Source organism: Chinchilla lanigera, unplaced genomic scaffold, assembly GCF_000276665.1.
Source record: "Chinchilla lanigera isolate Chin_1 unplaced genomic scaffold, ChiLan1.0 scaffold00012, whole genome shotgun sequence".
Lineage (NCBI taxonomy): Eukaryota > Metazoa > Chordata > Mammalia > Rodentia > Chinchillidae > Chinchilla > Chinchilla lanigera.
This window is the reverse complement of record NW_004955413.1, coordinates 1,662,447-1,682,881: the sequence shown is the minus strand read 5'-3', so window position 1 is coordinate 1,682,881 and position 20,435 is coordinate 1,662,447. Positions and strand designations below refer to the sequence as shown.

General features: G+C 38.0%; 1 protein-coding gene across 5 annotated transcripts in view; it reads left to right on the top strand.

The window, feature by feature from the left end:
- The first annotated feature begins 486 nt into the window (after positions 1 to 486).
- Positions 487 to 20,435, top strand: part of Parp11 (poly (ADP-ribose) polymerase family, member 11) — a 132,824-nt gene continuing 112,875 nt past the window's right edge. For all 5 annotated transcript variants that reach the window (XR_001233047.1, XM_013511664.1, XM_013511662.1 and 2 more), the window contains exon 1: positions 487 to 682. Coding sequence is in view for 4 of the 5 variants with exons in the window: in XM_013511664.1 (XP_013367118.1) it covers positions 665 to 682 (18 nt within the window). In the remaining variant the exon portion in view is untranslated. The remainder of the gene's footprint in view (positions 683 to 20,435) is intronic.

Below are 20,435 nucleotides of genomic sequence, written 5' to 3'. Positions count from 1 at the left end.
TCATTTGGGACCCCAGCAATGTCTCGCCATTCATTATCAATTATTTAACATTGATTATGCCAAACACTGCTCTAGTTGCTTCCGATAATCTTACTACGCTTTTAGGTACAAATATTAGATATTACAATATCATCTTCATTTTGAGATGAGGAAATGAAGCCTGCCCAAATGTCACAGGTCCAGGTAGATAATTAATTCTCAGTGTATCTGACTCCTGTCCACTGCACTCACTATAAGGGGATCAATAAACATCGGTACTATGGGAAGGAAATAGAATCAGTTGTAGTTGAGGATCCCTCGGTAGGTGCGGCGGCGTGAACGTAGTTTTGAAGCAGGAAGTTTAAATCCTTCCGACTCCGCGACTGCCCAGGTATTACCAAGCCCCGTCCACACAACTGCTGGCGGAAGCCCGGAAAGAGGCGACGGGGCGGGGCAAACTTCCGAGGGCGGGGCTGGGCCAGCGCTGATTGGCTGGCTTCGGGCGGAAGTCGTGAGGTTCGGTAGTCTGAAGACGCTAGCTTGTGACTGGGAGGGGGAGAAGGAAGGCCTCTGTGAAGGGTTCCTCTCTGTCCTCTCGGTCCTGGGGACCTCACAAAAAACCAACACACCGACTCCGCGGCTAGCCCTTTTCCCCAGGCTCTCTCCGCTTGATTTCACCACCGTTATGTGGGAGGCGAATCCGGTGAGTAGCTGGCGGGATGGGGCGGGCCCGGTGGGCGGAGTTGAAGCGAGGGGCGGGAGGGGTTCCCGGGAACTGCTCCCGGTTCCCTTTTCTGCCTGAGTGTTTGAGTTCCGCGTGCCTGAAGGCCTCGGCGCTTGCAGACAGTTTGCAGCCTACGCTTTTGAGCGGTGGAGGTGTCTTGATGGGGGATCCTAACCCTTTATTGTTTTTCCAGTTGTTTACTTCTGGTGATTTCCTCACGTGCTTCACATCGATTTTTCTTTTCTTTTAAACTTTGTGTTTTGTTTTCTAATTAAAATTTCTGGCCTTCAAACCTGTTGTTACTCTCCCTTTGCCTCCTGTGCCCCTGCCAGTGCCGCCTAATTAAAGCGAGGGAATGTGGACTCCGCCCCCTGTTCTGAGAGGACCTCAGGAACCATCAGTACCCCTTTTCTCTTCTCGGTGTACAGCCCCTGAAAACTTGAAAGATCGGCTGTATGTTCTAAGCCTTTAGTGGCGAAACTCATGTTTTCTTTCAGTGGCGAGACCACTAATCCAGAACATGTCAGCTGCAAGTCTTTCTCCTTCCTTGTGTAGTGCTGATATTTGCGTGATGTCAGCATATATATTTGTTTACTTCAATTTTATACAGTCATTTATTTAAAGTGCGAGCGTCTGCGCCAGGAGCATTCCGTTCTTCTGTAACGGTTGAAATTCACTAGTAATGTGGCAAATGGATCCTGCTTACTACTTAGGAGTCGACTGGAAAAATGACAGTCTCATTTCAACAAATTTCTAGACTCAGTACGTGAAACTATCCCATATGTTGCGATAATTGCCTAAATTTAATAACAGTATCCATACTTGAAATAACTCCCTTGCTGTAAATCAGTACTCACGCGCCTTCCTGTTTCTGGAGTATCTCTCCAGATAAGTAAGTTTATCAGTATATTCTCTTGTTCTTAGGTTTTGATCCAGTAGATCCCAGCTTATTGATCTGAATTTAGTAGTTGCACATTGTGGTTCTATACTGCTATAGCAGTAGTCGTCATCAAAGAGTTGTTTTGGCTCATATGTATAATATTGTCATCAGCTCATATTAGAGAAAAGAAATTGCTTATATTTGCATTTAGCAGAAATAATTTAGGATTATAAGAATGCATTTTGCTTATATTTACTTATATGTTCAGTTTCACTGTGATCAGCAGTCTTCATTTTATATCTACGTGCCTGTCTCTGCATACCTCTATGTATATATAGCTATATATTCAATTTTTTGAGCAGTCCTTTTATTTCTTCATAACAAACCCTTTGGTCACCCACATATATGTCTTGCTCAAGGTCATATATTTTAAATCATTTTCTTGTAAGCTCTATATGATCACGATTTTTGTCATGTTTACTATAGGACTTTCAACTGGAGAAGAGATCCTGGTACCTAATAAATATTTGTTGAATTGTTGATGGTGATTGGATCATTACTGTCCTAGAGAGAGTTCTTTGCTGTCCATTCATTGTTCTGCATTATACATATGTACATCACAATTTGCTATTGAGTTTATGTATGTGGAAATTATACAGGCATTAATGAATGTCTTGCATATTTGTTTTGTCATGTTGTCCTACTTTGTAAGGAATGCCCACTTTTCTCTACAATCACCCTGATGGTTTCAGCAGAGCAGGCCAACTTTTTTAATAGTGAGTTTCTATGTATAATCCCACATTCTTTCACCCTCTGGCATCTTAATATGGCATAATGCCACTGTTTTGTTTACTTACTGATACTGCTTTTTTCCCTGTGATTTTTTTTGAATACTGTCAATAAGCGCAGTGTAGTTTGTATTATTTTTGTTCAGTTTTTATAAATATTCTACTTGTGAGTTTCTCTAGTATTTTGTTAGGCTTTTTTTTTTTAGTAGAAGGGTCATCTGGATAGTCTGTCCAGTGGTGCTAGAATACAAATTAATTTTAATGCTACCTTAAGTGATATACATTTTATTTCATTTTATTTATTTATTTATTTATTTATTTATTTATTTATTGGTCTTTTTGAGACAGGGCCTAACTATGCAGTTCAGGCCGGCCTTGAGCTCACTTTGTAGCCCAGGCTGGTCTCGAACTTGCAACAATCCTTCTGCCTCAGCCTCCCGAGTGCTGGGATTACAGGCCTGCACCACCACACCTGGCCTTAATTGAGATGATTTTTTAAAATTAGCAAAAACATCCACAGTGTGTCCTAAAGATAAATGTGGATGACTGGCATCACTGACCAATTTAAATCTCAATTCACTGTTTCCTTACACTGAATGGGGTAAGTACTGTTTTGTGAAGGAAGATCATTCTTAACTGCTTTAATTGAAGAACTTCGTCTAGTTTTTCTCTGTTTATTTTTGGTAGAATCTGTGACTTTAATGTGCTTCCTATGACTTGGAAATGTCTCTTCTATTTCTTCTGTTGCAAATATATCTCCATACTATGTCCCACTTACAAATGTTTGAACCTTACCATGACCCTACTCAAAATTAGCCTCCTGTTCCATGTTGAAAGTCTTCAGGAAATGGTTTGAATGGAAAATCACTAACTTGTAGCATTTCTTTGGAGGAAAAAACCCAAAACTACATGACCAAGGGGTAATAAATATACTTTATCTCAGTTCATAGTTTTATTTTATTTTTTAAGACAGACATGAGGTCTGTGATGATGTTGTTAACACCTTTCACTGACCAGGAACTCTGGGGTAATGCAAAAGGCTCCTGCAAGGCAAGTCAGATTGACAGTTCTCAGGAGCTCTTGGCATTTCTCTGTCCACTGGGAAGGGAGCCCATGACTACCATCTCTTATTCAGGAGAGTGGCACAGTCTATAGGGGTCACCATTAACTCTCCAAACCTGGATTTTGTCCTACTTTTCTCAGTCTCTTTGTCATTGTCTTGTCTCTTTGCTGGGGTTATACTGGACAGGAGGGAGTTTTAGCTTTTTTCTGTCACACTGATGAGGGCAACTGCAAAATGACAAACATGTATCTGTTCCAGCGTACAAACTGTCTCTTGCACTAGTAATACTTTGTAGAAAATGCTAAACTCTTACAAGATTCTTTTCCATTTATTAACTACTTCTGTTAGAATAACCAGATGAGTTAGCTAAGGGAATGGAAAATAATTTTCCAAGACTGTGCCATGTTTAAGCAGCATGATTGTACTAACACCCAAGTCTTCTTTTCGCTCCATTGTGACTTTGATGTAGCGGTGGTAACGTTTGTATATTGCTGCCATACCTTATCTGCAAAGCCACTTTTTTCTGTGGTATTTTATATTCACAAGTGCTTCTTAACTCTCTTGGAGCTATGATTCTATCTTCTTTTTCTCTCAAGTTGCTTGAAAGAATAATTTTATACTTCTTGTCATTCTTACTCATACCTCAGCTTTTTCAGTCTAGCTCATGCCTTAACATTTTACTTGCCAAGAGCTCACCAGGAACCTTTGAATCACTACCACCTCTTTATCTGTCATCAGTGTTAATGCCATTAGAAGTTTCCCCAGGCCTCTTCCTTTGTGGTGTCTTTGGAATTACACTGTTTTGGGTTTCTTTTTTCTATGACTTATCCTTGAATTATAATTCTGATTGCGCTGCACTGTCTCTCTTCTATGGCTGAAGTGTTCTGTTTTTAATCTTTTTCCCACAGCACATCCTTTTGTGATTTCTAATGTTCCAAAATGTTACTCCAGTGATTATGCCCACCACGTGTGGATCTTTATCCTGTCCCCTCCTGAGCTGGGTGGTAGACAACTGCTGCTTGTCCCTCTAATAATGCAGCCTTCATATGTATAAACCAGACTCACTTGGCTGTTAACTCATTTCATTTAGCAGACAGTATCTACACATGTAAAATAAAGACCAGAGTAAACATGAGGGAGGGAGAATACAAACATGGATCCAATCAGAGCCTGCCTACCCTGAAGGGGGCTTGCAGTATAAAAGAAAGTGATGTCTGAGGGTATTGTGGGGACTAGTAGGTTACATTTGAGCCAGGTCTTTAAGATATACACGTGGTCAAATGGTAAGGTTGAAGGAAGGAAATAACCAAAGCCTGTGAAAGGGAAAGAGAATGATAGGTTAATTTTGGACTAAGGAGTGCAGTGGAGAAAGTGTATATCTGATAATTAAAGCATCAGTATTGAGCATCTGCTGAGAATGCAGGTGGAGTGGTAACTAACTTCTATGGAATTCTCTTCTGAGTCTGTGAGTATATTTTGCAGATATTCACAGGCTGGGGTGAGAATAGAGGTAGGATGTGTTCTTGGAAATGAAAATTCTGTAGAGAACATAGCATATGTGAAGATGTGTTCCTACAATTGTAATTTATTACCTAGAGCCAGCACATAATCAAGGATTCATTTCCTGATATCCTTATTTTCTTGGCATTATTTTTAGCTGTTCTAATAGTGATTTGCTAAGCTTCAAGTATGACCTATATCCACCTGAAGCTCCAAACAGTCAAACTAAACAGGACACAGAAACCCCTCAGTAGGAGAGTAAGATGTTAATGGCAGTAGAGTGCCCACATAGAAACAAAGTGGGGTAGGTTCAGGGCAGTGCTGAAGTAAGGTATGCCTGCACTTGGATCATCTAGTACTTCAGTTATGTGGGGCTTGTTAAATTATTACCATCAGTTTTAGTGCCTGTGCTGAGGATCACAGGTTGGTGAACTTTTTGAATAAGGGCACACATAAGGCTGTACTTTCAGGGGTCATTTCTGTAGTATGAATAAAGGCATACCAAGTTTTAAATTATAATTTTCTGGCTGTAAAATACACATTCTTTTCAGCTTAACTTATGGAATATACTATGAATAGAAAGAACCTTGGAAGAAAATCACAGGGAACCAAAAATTATGGAAGGATTCCTAAGCTACAAAATAAACATGACTAGTGTGAGGCAGCCAGGTCCACTTTTTTCTAGTGGTGCAACACATGAACAACAATAGAGAAATAGCATGTCTATCCTCAGTATTGGCATGGCAGACCTAGTGCATGGCCAAAAAATTAAATTCAGCCATTTCATTATCAGAGAAGGTAACAAGATTTGGGATGTTGGTAACACAGATCTGAAGGAATAGGATAGTCTACATGGCCTAAAATGCTAAAGCAGGAAATGAGATCTTTGACTTATGCAGCTCACCCTTCAGGAATTAAACCTACTGTCAAAGGAACATCTGATGGCACACCTTCAGTTCTGAGTACCAGTTGTGAACCTGTTGGTTCTAAATCCCAGGGTTGATAGAAATGAACAGAACAGATTAGGCCCAACCCTTATGGGTTTGCAATATGACACAAACAAACAGATATTACGCAAATAATGACACAATAAATTTAACTCCAATTGTGAAAGTTATGAAGGAAAAAGAGTAGTGACAATTTAGAAAGAGTTCAAATGGGGGCAAGAGAAGAATAGGGAGAGTGGGTGTGATCAGAGGATTGCATATGCATATATGGGAAGTCACAGTAGAACACATTAATTTCTGCATTTAATATGATTTAACTATAAGAAGAAAAGGAGGAGGAGGATTGACTAGGAATTTAGGGAAGGTTGCCCTGTGAGAGTAACTTCTATAGAGATCTCAAGGACTGATCAAAAGGTAGCCATGAAAGCTTGCATGGAAGGTGGGGAGGGTTGTTCAGACATCAGAAATAGTGTGAACAATGACCCTAAGACCAAAAGGAGTTTGATGTTTAAGAAACAAGAGAAGTCTACATGACTAGAGCACAGTAAGCAGGTGACAAGCCCAAAGTAGAGGAAGTAGGCCCCACATGGCTCTGTGGCACATGGCCAGGATTCTGAACACTATGGTAAAGGAAAATTAAACAGCTAGCCATTTTACCTTAGGATAGGGAAATTATTTTGGATTATGAGGGGATGAGTTGAAAAATGGGGGAGAGGGAACAATGTAATCATGAGGTCCCTAAGAAAAAGTGATGTTACTGTAGAGGAATGGTCAAAGAGATACAGTGTTGCTGGTTTAGAGATAAAGGAGCTAAAAAGCCAAAGTGGTGGGTAGCTCTTAGAAATTTGAACGTTTGTGAAGTTTTACACTACTAAATTTGTGATAATTTGTGATAGCAGCAATGGAAAACTAATACAGAGGGCTATTAGGCTATAGGATAGCCTAGGGTAGAGAGGAAGGCGATTTGACAAGTGGGTAGTAGTGGGAGAAAGATGTGCATCCATTCAAGCTGCACTTTGGATGTAGACGGCCGGGTTTCTAGCTTAGACGACCAGGAAGAGGGAGATCTTTTCACTAAGATGAGGGAGAGTGGGTAGGGAAAGATAGAAGATATCAAGATTTTGGTTTTGTACCCAGTGAATTTACTGTGCTACTCTGGTTTGCGTATGGTCTTATTTTCTCCTCTAAAGGTTCCAGTGTTAAAGACCTTGGTTCCCAGGTGGGCACTGTTGGGAGGTATTAGAAGCTTTAAGAGGTGGGCCCTAACAGGAGGTCTTTAGGTTGTCAGGGGCATGAGTTCATTCTCACATGACCCCTTGAGTTCTCACTAGATGGTAATTATGGGCAGAGGAAGTCTGGCCCTTTGTCCTTTCTACTTCTGGTTGGAGATGCCACATTTGCTTGTTCTTGAACATGCTCCCACCATTGCTATCTGCCATCCAGCACTGGTGAGGAGACCCTCCACAAAAGTGAGTAAATGTAGCTGCCATGCCACTGAACTTCCAAGACTGTGAACTTTTTCTTTATAGTAGCCTTTGTGTGTGTTATGGTTGATACATTGTGTCAACTTGAGTCTAGAAGCTTAACTAAAGTAACTCAGCAGTTTTGCAGCCTGGGGTGAAAAGGACATGGCCTTACAGCTCTGGTATGTTCTTCATTGTGTCAATTTGAGAAGTTTAGAAGGTTAAGTGACTGAGCAGGGGCCATGATAAATACTTTGTATTCATCATGTGCCTGTGCAAGAGGAGGACAAAGAGATGGTGTGAGTGCTATAGGCCCCTGGGTTGGGGGTAGCCTGCTTACCATATAAGGGAGGAAAATTGGCTTGTTCCCCCCTTTTTGCTCTTGCTGCTTTTGCTGTCTTATGCCACCTTGAAGTGTTGCCCCTGTGCCCTGCCACCCTGCCTTGGAGCCTGCTGATTATAGACTGAAACCTCCACAAACTATGAGCTAAATAAACCTTTCCTTCATTCATTTTGGGCATTGAGTATTTTGTCTCAGCAACAGGAGAAATGTAACCAAAACAGTGTGATATGTTGTTATGGAACAAAAAGCTAACTGATACACATGCCTCTGAGGCATCAAATAGCAAAATCAGAGATGAGGCAATTTGATAGGCAGGAAAACAGAGAAGGAGGCTAGACCAGAAATTGAAATTTGGGATTGAGTATCTATGGATGGTCTTTAAAATCATGAAAGTAGTGTGGGGATCATGAGATCCCCAGAAAAGTGTTTTTGAAACTTTCAGCATCCATGCAGACTACTGGTTTTAAATAATAAAGCAATATTTTAAAAATTAATGTTTTAAAAATAATGTTTGAATATTTCATATTGAAAAGGGGGTGGTTTTTGGTTGTTTGAATCTTCTTATGAGTACCTGTATCTAATTTGATTATAGGTAATCTGGATATAGTTTAGACCCCAGACACTTCGGATTATTTGTTTGTTTTCTTTTATACTTCTTCTTTTTCTTTTTTTCTCCCTCCCTACCTGCTTGCCTGCTTGCTTGCTTGCTTGCTTTTTTTCTTCTTTCTTTCTTTCTTTCTTTCTTTTTTTTCTTTCTTTCAGACAGGGTCTTGCTATGTAGTGCAGGCTAGCCTTGAACTCTGGCTATACATTGTATTTCTACAATTGTCAAGATTTGCAAATTGTGTTTGCTGGATCTGTGAGAGGTCTTGGACTATCAAGATCAAACACAAATTAAGAAATTATGGAAAGATTTCTCCCTGAAGACTATTTCTGTCAGTTGTCAGGTTGACAAGCTAGTACTAAATAACTATAGGTGCAAATGCTTCAACCACCCTGAATGTTACAGTAGCAACAAACAGATTCTTAGGTCATTTGTTCACTATTTCAGTTTTTGGAAAGTGTTTCATCATGTTTTATTATAACATTTGAATGTGTTCTTATATATCTATAAATAGTAATCAGTCTCACTGTGTGATGAATAAAGAAACCATCAGCATGGGGTCAGTTGCACCGTAGTTTAGTGACTTTGAAAAATATGATTTTTTATTCTCAGCATTAAAAATCAGGATATATTTGGCCTTGGAGCAGTAAGTTCAGGTTATTTAAAATTCTTAATGTATTTCTGCTATACTCCATACAAGCAGGCCTTTGGAAATCATAGGATAGCAAAATTGTTTGTATTATCACTATTACAAATAAAAATTTTTTAATCTCATCTCTTTTGAGAAACTAACGTCAGTACTTTTTTCCTTGACAGCTAACAGACTGAAGTGGGAAGAGTAATTTACAAACATTGCCATTTCTTTTCACATAAAAGCACACACACTGAGTAGTCAAGATTTGATGATTGCTCAATTTCTGTTATTTCCTTCAGAATTATTATGGGTTGTGTCTAAATGTCCCCCCTCATGCAGTCATGGTGGCAGGCTTCTAGAGTTTGTGATTGATTCATGGTCCAATGCTGAGATTATGGGTGTGAGTGGTACATGCACCCTAAGGTGTGTAGCCTGCATACAAAATAAGGGAAGGAAAGAGGCTTGCTCTGTTCCCCCCTTTTTGCTCTTGTTGCTTTTGCTGTTTTCGGCCACTATGAACTGTTGCCATCTCCCATGTGCCACTCTGTCTTGGAGCCAGCCAAGTATGGACTGAAACCTCCACAACTGTGAGCTAAGTAAACTGTTCCTTCATTAATTCTGGCATCAGATATTTTGTCTCAGCAACCAGAGAAAGGTAACCAACACAAATATTCAGTTATAATAAAAAGATATATTATTACCTCCTAACTGTTCCATGTGCTTAAAGAATCTTTTAGTGTAACAGCACTTTTTCTTGCTATATTATGCTCTTTTGGTTTTGAATGGTCACTGCCTAAATGAAAACTGTCTTCACTTGTCCTATGAGTTTTCACCAAAGAGCAAAAGCAAAGAGTTGTTGAATATTCCTGCAGCATCATATAGTTTGTGTGTGTGTGTCTGTGTGTGTGTGTGTGTCTAGGACTGGTTCATATTTTCTCCTCAAGTAACTTGTCCAATTGTAAGACACAAAGTGTGCTGAGACCCTTATGTGATAATAATTGCTCTTCCATATCACATACTGATGACAATATATGATGTCAAACAATTATTTAATTAACAAAGAAGTTTTATCAATAGTTTCTTTTTCTCAGGCTTGAAATTTTAATCCAGGAGCTTCTCAACCATATCAAAAGTTTTACAGTGGTACCTCGATTAGTGATACCTCAATTGTTGAATGGCTCCAAGATCAAACTTTCCACTACTTGAACAGCAAAGTTTGAGAAAGATCTTCCCAATGTTTGTAACTTTGTTCAGTAGTCAAACTGAAACTCCAACTTAAAAAAACCTGTGTGGGTCAAGAGTGAGTCATACTTTATATGTTCCCAAGGGGAGATGCTATAGTCTAAGCACTGCTGTCACCCAGACACCATGTAGTGCTTATGTTAGTGCCTTTAAACATTCGTCATTGTGCTTGTTTTTGTTTGCAGTTTATTTGCATAAAGTATTGTAATCGTGGCTCCAAAGAAAGTTAGTATAAAGCTAAGAGGAAAACTGAGAACCATGATAGAGTTAAATCATTGTGAAATTTGTTAGTCCTGGAAAAGTGAATTTATAAGTATAGTTTTGGGCCCTCAGAACCAATTATTTAGTTTTCCATTATTTCTTATGGGAAAAATATGTCCAGTTCTCAAACTTTTCAGTGTCCAAACACAAATTTAGAACAAATTGATTTTAACGTTGAGGTATAATTGTACCTTTCTTAGCTGAGAAATGACTTTTTTTATCTTGATTTTTTTCTCTGTCAACAAAACAAATGGATTTTGGGCTTTGTGTGTGGATGATGTGAAAGTTTACTTGGTTTTATTCCACCATGTTTACTGAATTCTAGGGATATGAACCAACCAACAGAGACAAAACATAATGAGATTAAAATCAGTGATTCTTTTTCACTCTGATGTAACAAGTAGATGGTGAGGAATGCTATTGAAGACTTGAACAGCACTTTGAAATAACATGGCCTAATTGACATTTGTAGAATACTCCAGTAACTGCTGAACACAATTTTTTTCTCCAAATACATAGAGAGCATTTAACAAGATAGACTACATTTAGCGCCATAAAACATGTCTCAGGTTTAAAAGAACCTATGTCATATAAGATATGTTTTCTGACTAAAATTGAATAAATTTAGAAATCAATGACAGATATCTGTAACATTCCCAGGTATCTGGTAAGTAAATAACACTTTAAACCAGGTGCCAAAGATATAAAAAGGGGAAATAGTATGAAAATACAATATGCTGTGAAAACAGTGAGGAAATTTATAGGGGATGTATACAGTATTTTGAAAAAGAAGAAGTATCACAAATCAAATGGCCATAACTTCCTTTTTAAGAAACTAAAAAAGGAAAAATGAGTTAAAGTCAAGCAAGAGCAAGGAACTAATAAAGGTTAGAGTGGAAATCATTGCAACAAAACAAGAGTGAAAATCAGTGAAATCAAAAGCTGGTTCTTTAAGAACATTGGTACTATTGATGACCTTCAAGGCAGACACATCAGGAAAATAAAACACAGCTAACCAATATTGAGAATGAGAGAGACTTTACTGGGATAGTAAGGATATTGATCATTATGGTAGCTTAGGTAAAATGGGCATATTCTAAGAAAAATAAAAACTACCAAAGCTCTCTCAAACGTAAATACTAGGAGGCTGAGATAGGATGATTGCAAGCTTGAGCCCACCCTGAGTAATTCAGTGACTTAGCAAGAACCTGTCTCAAAATAAAAAAGGCCCAGGGATGTAGTTCAGTGCAAAGCCTTGGATTCAAACTCCAGTACCACAAAGGAGAAGGAGAAAGAAGAGATAATATGAGTAACTTAATGTCTGTTAAAGAATTTACATTTGTAAAAGTTTATCTCGGAGGAAATGCAGGGCCCTAAAGGTTTCACTGATAAATTCTTCCAAATATTTAAGGAGGAGCTACAGTAATACTATGCAAAGTTCCCTAAAAGAGAATAGTAATTTTATAGCTCATTCTAAAAGGCAACTACCCTAATACCAAAATCATTAAAAGAAAACTGCAATATCTTACAGAACATCGATGAAAAATTCTAAACAGAATTTTAGCAAATAAAATTGAACGATATATAAAAGGATTAATATATCATGACCCAGAGGATGTTTCAGCAAAAAATGCAAGGAACAGAAATCAGTGTAACTGACCATATAAGTAAACTATAATGAAAAAAAAATCATATGACCATTTCAATACATGTAGAAAAAGCATCTGACAAAAATGCAATACCCATTCTTGATGAATATTCTCAGCAACCTAGGAATAGAAGGGAACTTGCTTAACCTGCCAACAGAGTGTTCAGAAGTGGGTTCACTCATCAGGCTGGAGTTACTCAAACTCCGAAGTTGTACATTCTCCCGAAAAGCTTGCTTCTATAACTGTGCTTTGCCCAGCACCAGGGGACCCAAGCTCTTGAAATGGTTTGTCTAGTAAGTGTATGTTTATATATCTGAGTATTTAGGCCTTGAGCCATGTTGTACTAGTTTGTCCACATAGTTTATGTTAGCAGTGTGGTTTATGGTGAACATCTTTCCACCAAGGCCTCTGCAGCTTCAGTAACAGGTCAGTCACACAGGTGTCTTATCTTTATGTGTCTGGTGCTTAGTATAAAAATCCAGGACACCTAGGCACAGGTGAGTTTCCTTGGTTGGTAATGCTCTGCATGTATTATCCCACATGCTTTTTGGGAGAATTAAGTGTGTTCTTTGACTGTACTGAGAAGGAACATTCAGAAGCTTGTACATGATTTCTTCTATACGTCACCTCATGTGCTTTTTCCCTTTGCTGATTTTACTCTTTATCCTTTCACTGTAATAAACTACAACTGTAAGTAGAAAAACTTCTTAAGTCTCCTGAGTCCTTCTAGCAAATCCTTGACCCTGGGAGTTGTCTTAGGGATTCTTGAAACTGGAGGCATCTACAAAATACCTACAATGAATATCAACTTAATAGTGAAAGAATGTGTACTTTCTCCCGAAGATCAGGAGCAAGGCAGTTATACTCATTCTTTATTCAACATTGTATTGAAGGTTTCAGTCAATGTGAAAATGCAAGAAAAAGAAATAACAGACATTTAGATGCTAAAAGAGAGAAAAATATTTTTATTCTGATATGATGCCTTTTTGGAAAAATTTGATGAAATCACCAGATGGCTCTTAAAATTAATAAATAAGTTAATAAGATTGCTGGATACAAGATCAATATACAGACATCAGTGTATCTCCCTGCACTAGCAACATACAACCAGAAATTGACTTTTAAAATGTAATCCACTTATAATAATATAAAAATCTAAAATATTTAGGCACGAACCTTACGTAAAAGATGTGCAAGATTTGTACATTGAAAACTACAAAAACATTACTGAAAAACATTTAAAAACACCTTACATAAGTCAAAAGATGTAACCTGTGGGTCAGAATGCTCAGCATTGTTGAGTATCTATCTGCAGATAGATTAATAGATTCAGGACAGTCTCAATCAAAATAGTACAGGTAACTATTTGGGCAACACCCCAGGGCCATTCCTCCTAAGAGAAGCAGAACTAAAAATGGCAAAAGTCCATGAAGTCTCCATAGCTCCAGGCCAGAACACATGTGCAGATCTCATGGTCTGAACTTTTCCCCACTTGAACATCGTTAAAGGTTCAAACACATGGACTGAATCTCAAGCATGTGATTTGTATAGGGCAGACTGTGGAACAGGCATGTATGCAGCCATTCCCCTGAGATGACTCAGGACCTTGTCAATATTTCTGTCAATCTTATCCAGGAACCCAGTAGTTCATGCCACTTTTTTGTTTTTGCTGACATGGATCTGCCTGCCCTGGGTGTATTTTTTTGTTATCTTCAATAAATGCAGCTGCTTTTTCTTTTACCATTGGATGTACACTTGCAATTCTTTGCTCACCGTATACAAGAGCCTGGAATCTATATGTTGGATCCATTTCATGATACCAAAATTCAAAGCATCAAGAATAGCCCAATCCCAGTTCAGAGAAAGAACAGATTTGGAGAGCTAACACTACCTGAATTAAAGACACAGTCTGAGTCAAGTAATGAGAATAGTGCAAGATTGGCATCATGATAGAGAAATTGACAAATGGAACATAGGACCAAGAAATAGACCCATAAACATATAAACAGTTGTTTTTATTTAAATAAGGGTAAGAGTTCATGGAAAAGTGACAGTTGTTTCAACAAATGGCATTGGAACAACCAGATACACATATACAAACAAACAAACAAAAAAAACGAACGTTATACTTTGTACCATTTAAGAATTAGTTGACAATGAGTAATAGACTTGAATACAGAACCTAAAAGTATGTATTTCCAGGATAAACATTTTTGTAGTCTAGGTAAAGATTTCTTAGCTGCAAAGCAGTACTATAATGCATAAAAGAAAAAAATCAATAAATTGGACTTCATCAAATTTAAAAACTTCTATTAAAAATGTGCTATTAGGAAGTTCAAAGGATAAGCCACAGACTGGAGAAGTTAATTATAAAGCATATGTATCTTGGACTCAGTTAAGAACTCTCAAGTCACAAAAAAAAAGGAAATAGCCCCATTTTTTAAAAAAGGTAAAGATTTGAACATAAACCTTACCAAAAAAGATGAGCACATAGAAAGTAAGTTTATGAAAAGATGCTGAATGTTGATACTTAGGGATGTGCAAATTAAAATAATAATAAGCTTATACTGTGTATTACATTGATCCATCCAAGACTTGATGAGAGTGTGGTGCAAGTAGAACTGTCATACACTGCTGGTGGGAGTGCAGAGTTATTCATCCACATTATGAAGTATCAGAGGCCAGTCAAACCCCAGTCTGCCTAGAGAAGGGTACAGTGAGGGGGCAAAGAAAGAAAGACACTTTCAAAGTACATGAGGGGCTAGGAGGTCAGTGCCTCAGGATGAGCAAAGACAATGACACTCTGAGCTAGCCACTATTTGGCACACAGAATAATAGGAAGGAGTATAGGATGACTTAGAGGGTGGTGGTGATCTTATCCTGAGAAGGCTCTTATGTTGATGAGGATCACTACAGGTTACTGAAGGTGGCAGTGATCTTAAGCTAATGAGGATCTTATGTTGATGAGGACGGTGGGGAGAGAAGACAGGTTAATAAGAAGTTTGTCCTTTCCCCCAGGTAAAACTCTTTTATTTTTATTACTATTTGGTTCTCAAGCAATCAGGATGTCTTCAGCTGATATAATCATACCCTGGAGCGTCACAGCATCACAGGACCATTAACGTTTCAACTGTGACCAGAGGCACCTGTAGTATATTTCCAAGTACCATAGCCATTTCGCATGGCAAGATACTAGGCCTTGTACAAGCCCTAATTACAGTTTAATTATGAAATGATTTTTTCCCCAAAATTACATAGAATGGCCCTTGACAATGAAAGTTTATCAATTACTGAGAGATATAGGCACACCTTTCATATGATTCGGCATTGAACTCCTCGGCTGTTAGGTATGTTACTGAAGAGGAAAGAAAGTGTATGTCTATAGAAGACTTGCATGTAATGTTATAAGAGCTTTAGCTGCAATAGTAAAATCTGAACACAACCTAGAGGGTTCATCAATAGGTGAGTAGACAAACTGTGATGTCTACAATGGAATACTCATCAGCAGTAAAAGGAATTAACTCTTGATACATATGGTAGCATGGATGAATCTTAAAATAATCATGCTGAGGTAAGCCATTTTCATTATGAAAATGTTGGGGTTTTGTTGAATTCTTTTTCTGTATGTATTGAATGATTCTGTCTTGTTGCTGAAACAAAATGCCCAACACCCAAAGTTAAAGGAGGAAAGGTTTATTTTGGCTCAGTATATAGACATTTCATTCCATAGTTAGCTGGGTCTAAGGCAGGGTGGCACAACAGAGGGACATCACAAAAGAGAAACAGTCCATGGCAGAGTAGGTAGGAGGCAGCACTCAGCAAAGCTGCAACAGCAAGCCTCCCATCCAGGATACAAGCCTTTTGGGTGGACCACATCTGTGTCTTTAAGAGTTCTACCTATTTTCTCCTCCAGCAGATTTAGTGTTTCTGTTCTAATATTTAGATTTTTGATCCATTTTTAGTTTAGTGCATGCTAATGGACACAGGTCTAGTTTTAGTCTTCAGCATGTGGAGAGTGAGTTTTTGACACACCATTTATTAAAGAGGCTATCTTTCTTCCAGTGAACATATTTGGCCCCTTTGTCAAAGATAATGTGGCTGAGTATGTTTGGAGTTGTTTCTGCATCTTCTACCATTCATCCTCAGGTCTGCTTTTTTTGCCAGTATGATGGTGTTTTTATCATGGTAGCTCTGTAGTATAATTTCAGGTCAGGGGTTGTGATGCCCATTTCCTTGCTTTTATTGCCCAGAATTGCCTTTGCTATTGTAGATCTCTTCTGGTCCTAAATGAATTTTAGGACTGTTTTCTCTAGTTCTGAGGGGTATGTTAATGGTATTTTGATTGTGAATGCATTGACTCTGTATAACAATTTTGAAAAAAATGTCCATTGTCACTATGTTGATTCTTCCTACTCAAGAGTACAGGATATCTTTCCCCTCCCTCTCCTTCCTTCCCTTTTTCTTTTCTTCTCTCTCTTTCCCTCCCTCTATCCCCCTTTCCTTCCTTCCTTCCTTCCTTCCTTCCCTCCTTCCTTTCTTCCTTCCTTTTGACAGGGTCTCCCTAAATAGCCCAGGCTGACCTCAAACTCAGAGCAATCCTCCTGCCTCAGCCTCCCAAGTGCTGGCATGATATGTGAATACCACTATACCTGGCTTCCATTTTCTGATATCCTCATTGATCTCCTTTTTCAGAGAATGGTAGTTTTCAATGTAGAGATATTTTACTTCCTTTGTTAGTTGATTCCTAAGTATTTCATTATTTTGATGCTATTGGCTGTTGATTTTTGAGTGTTGACTTTGTATCCAGCTATGCTACTGAATTTGGTTATTAAATCTAGAAATCCTTTGGGGGGGTCTTCTTTGTATAGTATCATGTCATCTGCAAATAATGATAATTTAACTTCTTCCTTTCCTATCTTTATTCCTTTTATTTCTTTCTCTTGTCTAATTGTTCTGGCTAATGTTTTCAGAACTATATTGAATGGGAGTGGTGATAGTGAACCTTGTCTTGTTCCTGATTTTAGAGTGAAAGCTTTCAGTTTTTGACCATTTGATATGATGTTGGCCATTGGGTTGTCATAGATAGTTTTTATCAGATTGAGATAAAGACCATCTACTCCAATATTTCATAGGGTTTTTAATCATGAATGGGTGCTGGACTTTGTCAAAAGCTTTTTCTGCATCTGTTGAGATGCTCATGTGATTTTTGTCTCTGGCTCTATTGATATGGTGTATTACATTTATTGATTTGTGTATGTTAAGCCATCCCTGCATCTCTAGAATGAATCCTACTTGGTCATGGTATATAATCTGGTCATGGTGTATAAGTGATGGTTTGCTGCATTCTATTTGCCAGTATCTTATTGAGGTTTTTTGCATCTATGTTCATAGGGAGATTGACCTATATGTTGTGACTCATCAGATTTTTGCTGTACCCCAGGAGGGAATGGCAGTGGGAATGAGGAAAAGATATATAAGAGACAAAAAGCTGGGATCAGGTGGAGGTCCTCTTTCTCCTGAGTGGTGAAGAGGAACTGCCCAAGAACAGTAGAGTGTTTATTTATACCCTGGAGAGATTGTTGTTAATTTTAACCTCTCTACCCAACAGTCACTTAACAAGCTGTAACAGCTTGTTTACATGCTTTGAGGAGCTCCCATGTTCTTTGGCTAGCTTCGTGCTGCATGTGTAAGTACTTTCTAGCTTCAGCTACTCCCGACAGCTCTCTCTTCTCTGTTTTGTAAATGATGGGCATTTAGGTGAAGCTGGGAAAACTGTGCTTGGAGAATACAGTCCAAATATCCATAATAGCAGTCAGTTACCAGTATAGCTGGAAATTGTCTGAAGTTTTTGGTGATTTGAACCCTTTACAGCTAACATCTTACTGTGGCATTGCTTTTTATCCATCTTGTGGTTATGTATTTCTGCTGGATATTTAAGACTAAGTTAAGGTGAGGCCCATATTAATCACTTTTTAATATTAAGGTCAGTTAAATTTCTTTAGGATTACCTAGGAACCACGTACAGCATTTCTTAGATCCACTGTCGGTGTCAGTCATGGCCATTGCTTGACCAAGTTGCTTTCCGCAAAAGCTTGAGAGACTTTTTCTCTCCAGGTGACTCTCCTTAGGCACTCTATACATCATTGAATCACTTTCCTCTGTGGTCCCATAATCTCCTTTGTCAGAAAATCAGGGACTCAGCTGAGTTATAGGATGCTGTAGCAGAGGTTCCCTTCTGTCCTGGGTTCTCACTGACCTCAGAGGGCTAGGGCCAAAATATTGGTTATCCTCTTAGCCCATTTATCTCTCTAATTCTTTAGTTTCCAAACCTCAGTGGTTAAACATCCAGAAGAGAAGCTTAATGACATTATACTATAACAGAGGCAATAAGTTTAACATTGCTCTCTCTATGACTGTTAAACACCTTAGAACATAAAATGGAACTGTTATTTTCTCAACAACCATGGATATCCTAATATTTAATCCCTATAGAATTCTATCAGATAACAGTTACATATTTTTACATAGAAATTAAAAATCAAAACCATACATAACATTGCCACATGACAATCATGACTTTTTTGTAACATACTCAAATTTTCATTTTAACATAACATAACCCTTTTAACCAAACATCTATATCTAATACATAAAAGACTTTTCCCTAATTTGTTATCCTTGAATGGGATGTACAGAAGTTTTTTGTTCAAGGCAGAGGTCTGAATCTGAACAAAAGTGTTATAAGCAATCCTTGCTGTACATTTTGAAAGACCTGTACGTCTAGAATCATGAATACACTAATAGTGTATTCACTATTAGATTAACAATAATGAATTACCAAACATGTGGAAATCTTTGCTTCTTAATTTAGTTTCATACTAAAAGCATCTTTTGTAAGAAAACCTTATTTTATTTTTTCTGGAAAACTTTATCTTTTGACCATGACCAAATTATTGGGAGTGTCACCCAGGAGACTCTGGAGATCACTGGGACTCCTTATTAATGAACAGAGGTTGGCCACTCCTCTGTTCACCAGTTGGAATCCTGCCCAATAATTTCTCCTCACCCTAAGGAATTATGGTTACATATCTTAATTTTGATGAGTGGTGAGAAAGCCAATTTTGATATGATTTAAACTAGCTGGTACCTCAGGGGAAAGCATGCTTTTAAATCTACAACCCAAATTGTATTATGAACAAATGATGAAAGGAAAAATGTTGAGCTCAAATAAAGGGGAACAGCTGTTCACAGAATGACAGACAAACATGTAAATAAGCACACAGAACAGAGAAACATCTTATAGAATCAGAGTGCACTCAAATATATTCTTGACCAAATTGAACTCTAGCAACTTCGGTACAATTTTTAGAAATTTTAATTATAAATAGACTAGACAGATTTTGTTGTCAATTGACAGAGATCTCATATCAAAAATTTGGATGGAATATAATCTTTTATCTATACTGAATATATATATTTGTATTTTATTCTGTCTTAAGAATACTGGTAACTTTCAGCTCAGTTATCTATATATACTCTATAACCTATTTAGATCTTTAATTCTCATTTTGATTACTATTTCCTGAGCATTCTGGGTCAATTTCTATGGTTGGTTCCATATCAGGTTTAGCCTCATCCTTGTCTATTGGCTGCGGAGCAGTCTCTGAGGTCAATATCACAGGACTGCACACCAGCTCCCTGAAAGGTCAAACCTGAGTTTATAGTACAGCCTGATAACACACTCTGGTACCCAAATATATCACTCAGTATTGTCTGGAAAAACACAAGCGTACTTTTTACCCCAGGTAACTAATGGACTGGGTCCCTTCCATGTCTAGTATGGAGATATCTCGAAAGGACCCTTCCTAGCCTTTTTTCTTTTACCTGATGGGATTGTCTTTCCACTGCTGTATTTCCATCTTTTGTAGAATTTAAAAAGTTAGTAGTATATACTGCCAAGTGAAGTATCACCTTTATATGAAGTGTGAATTTTTGTAGGGAAGAACTCCCCCTTTGTTTTTGTAATTGAATTTTGATCATATGGTGAGAAATGTGTATCCTATAGTTTGGAGGATGAAGCCATCATTTAGCTTCCCTTACCCTAAGATAATCCATTTGTGAAGACAAAAGCAAATTGAATTGACTTGTCTAAAGCATAATGACAATTAATAACACTGGAGAAATTAGTTCAAAAACTGGGTGGAGTTAATGTTTCAAAGTAAAGTCTGAAGATCATTTAAGGTCAATCTGAATAGTTTGGGGTAATTGCCACTTCTATCCAAAGGCATCTGTATGTTCTATGTTGGTAATTTTCTCATAATCTTGAAATTTCAAGAAACCATTTCCAATTTTTAGGTT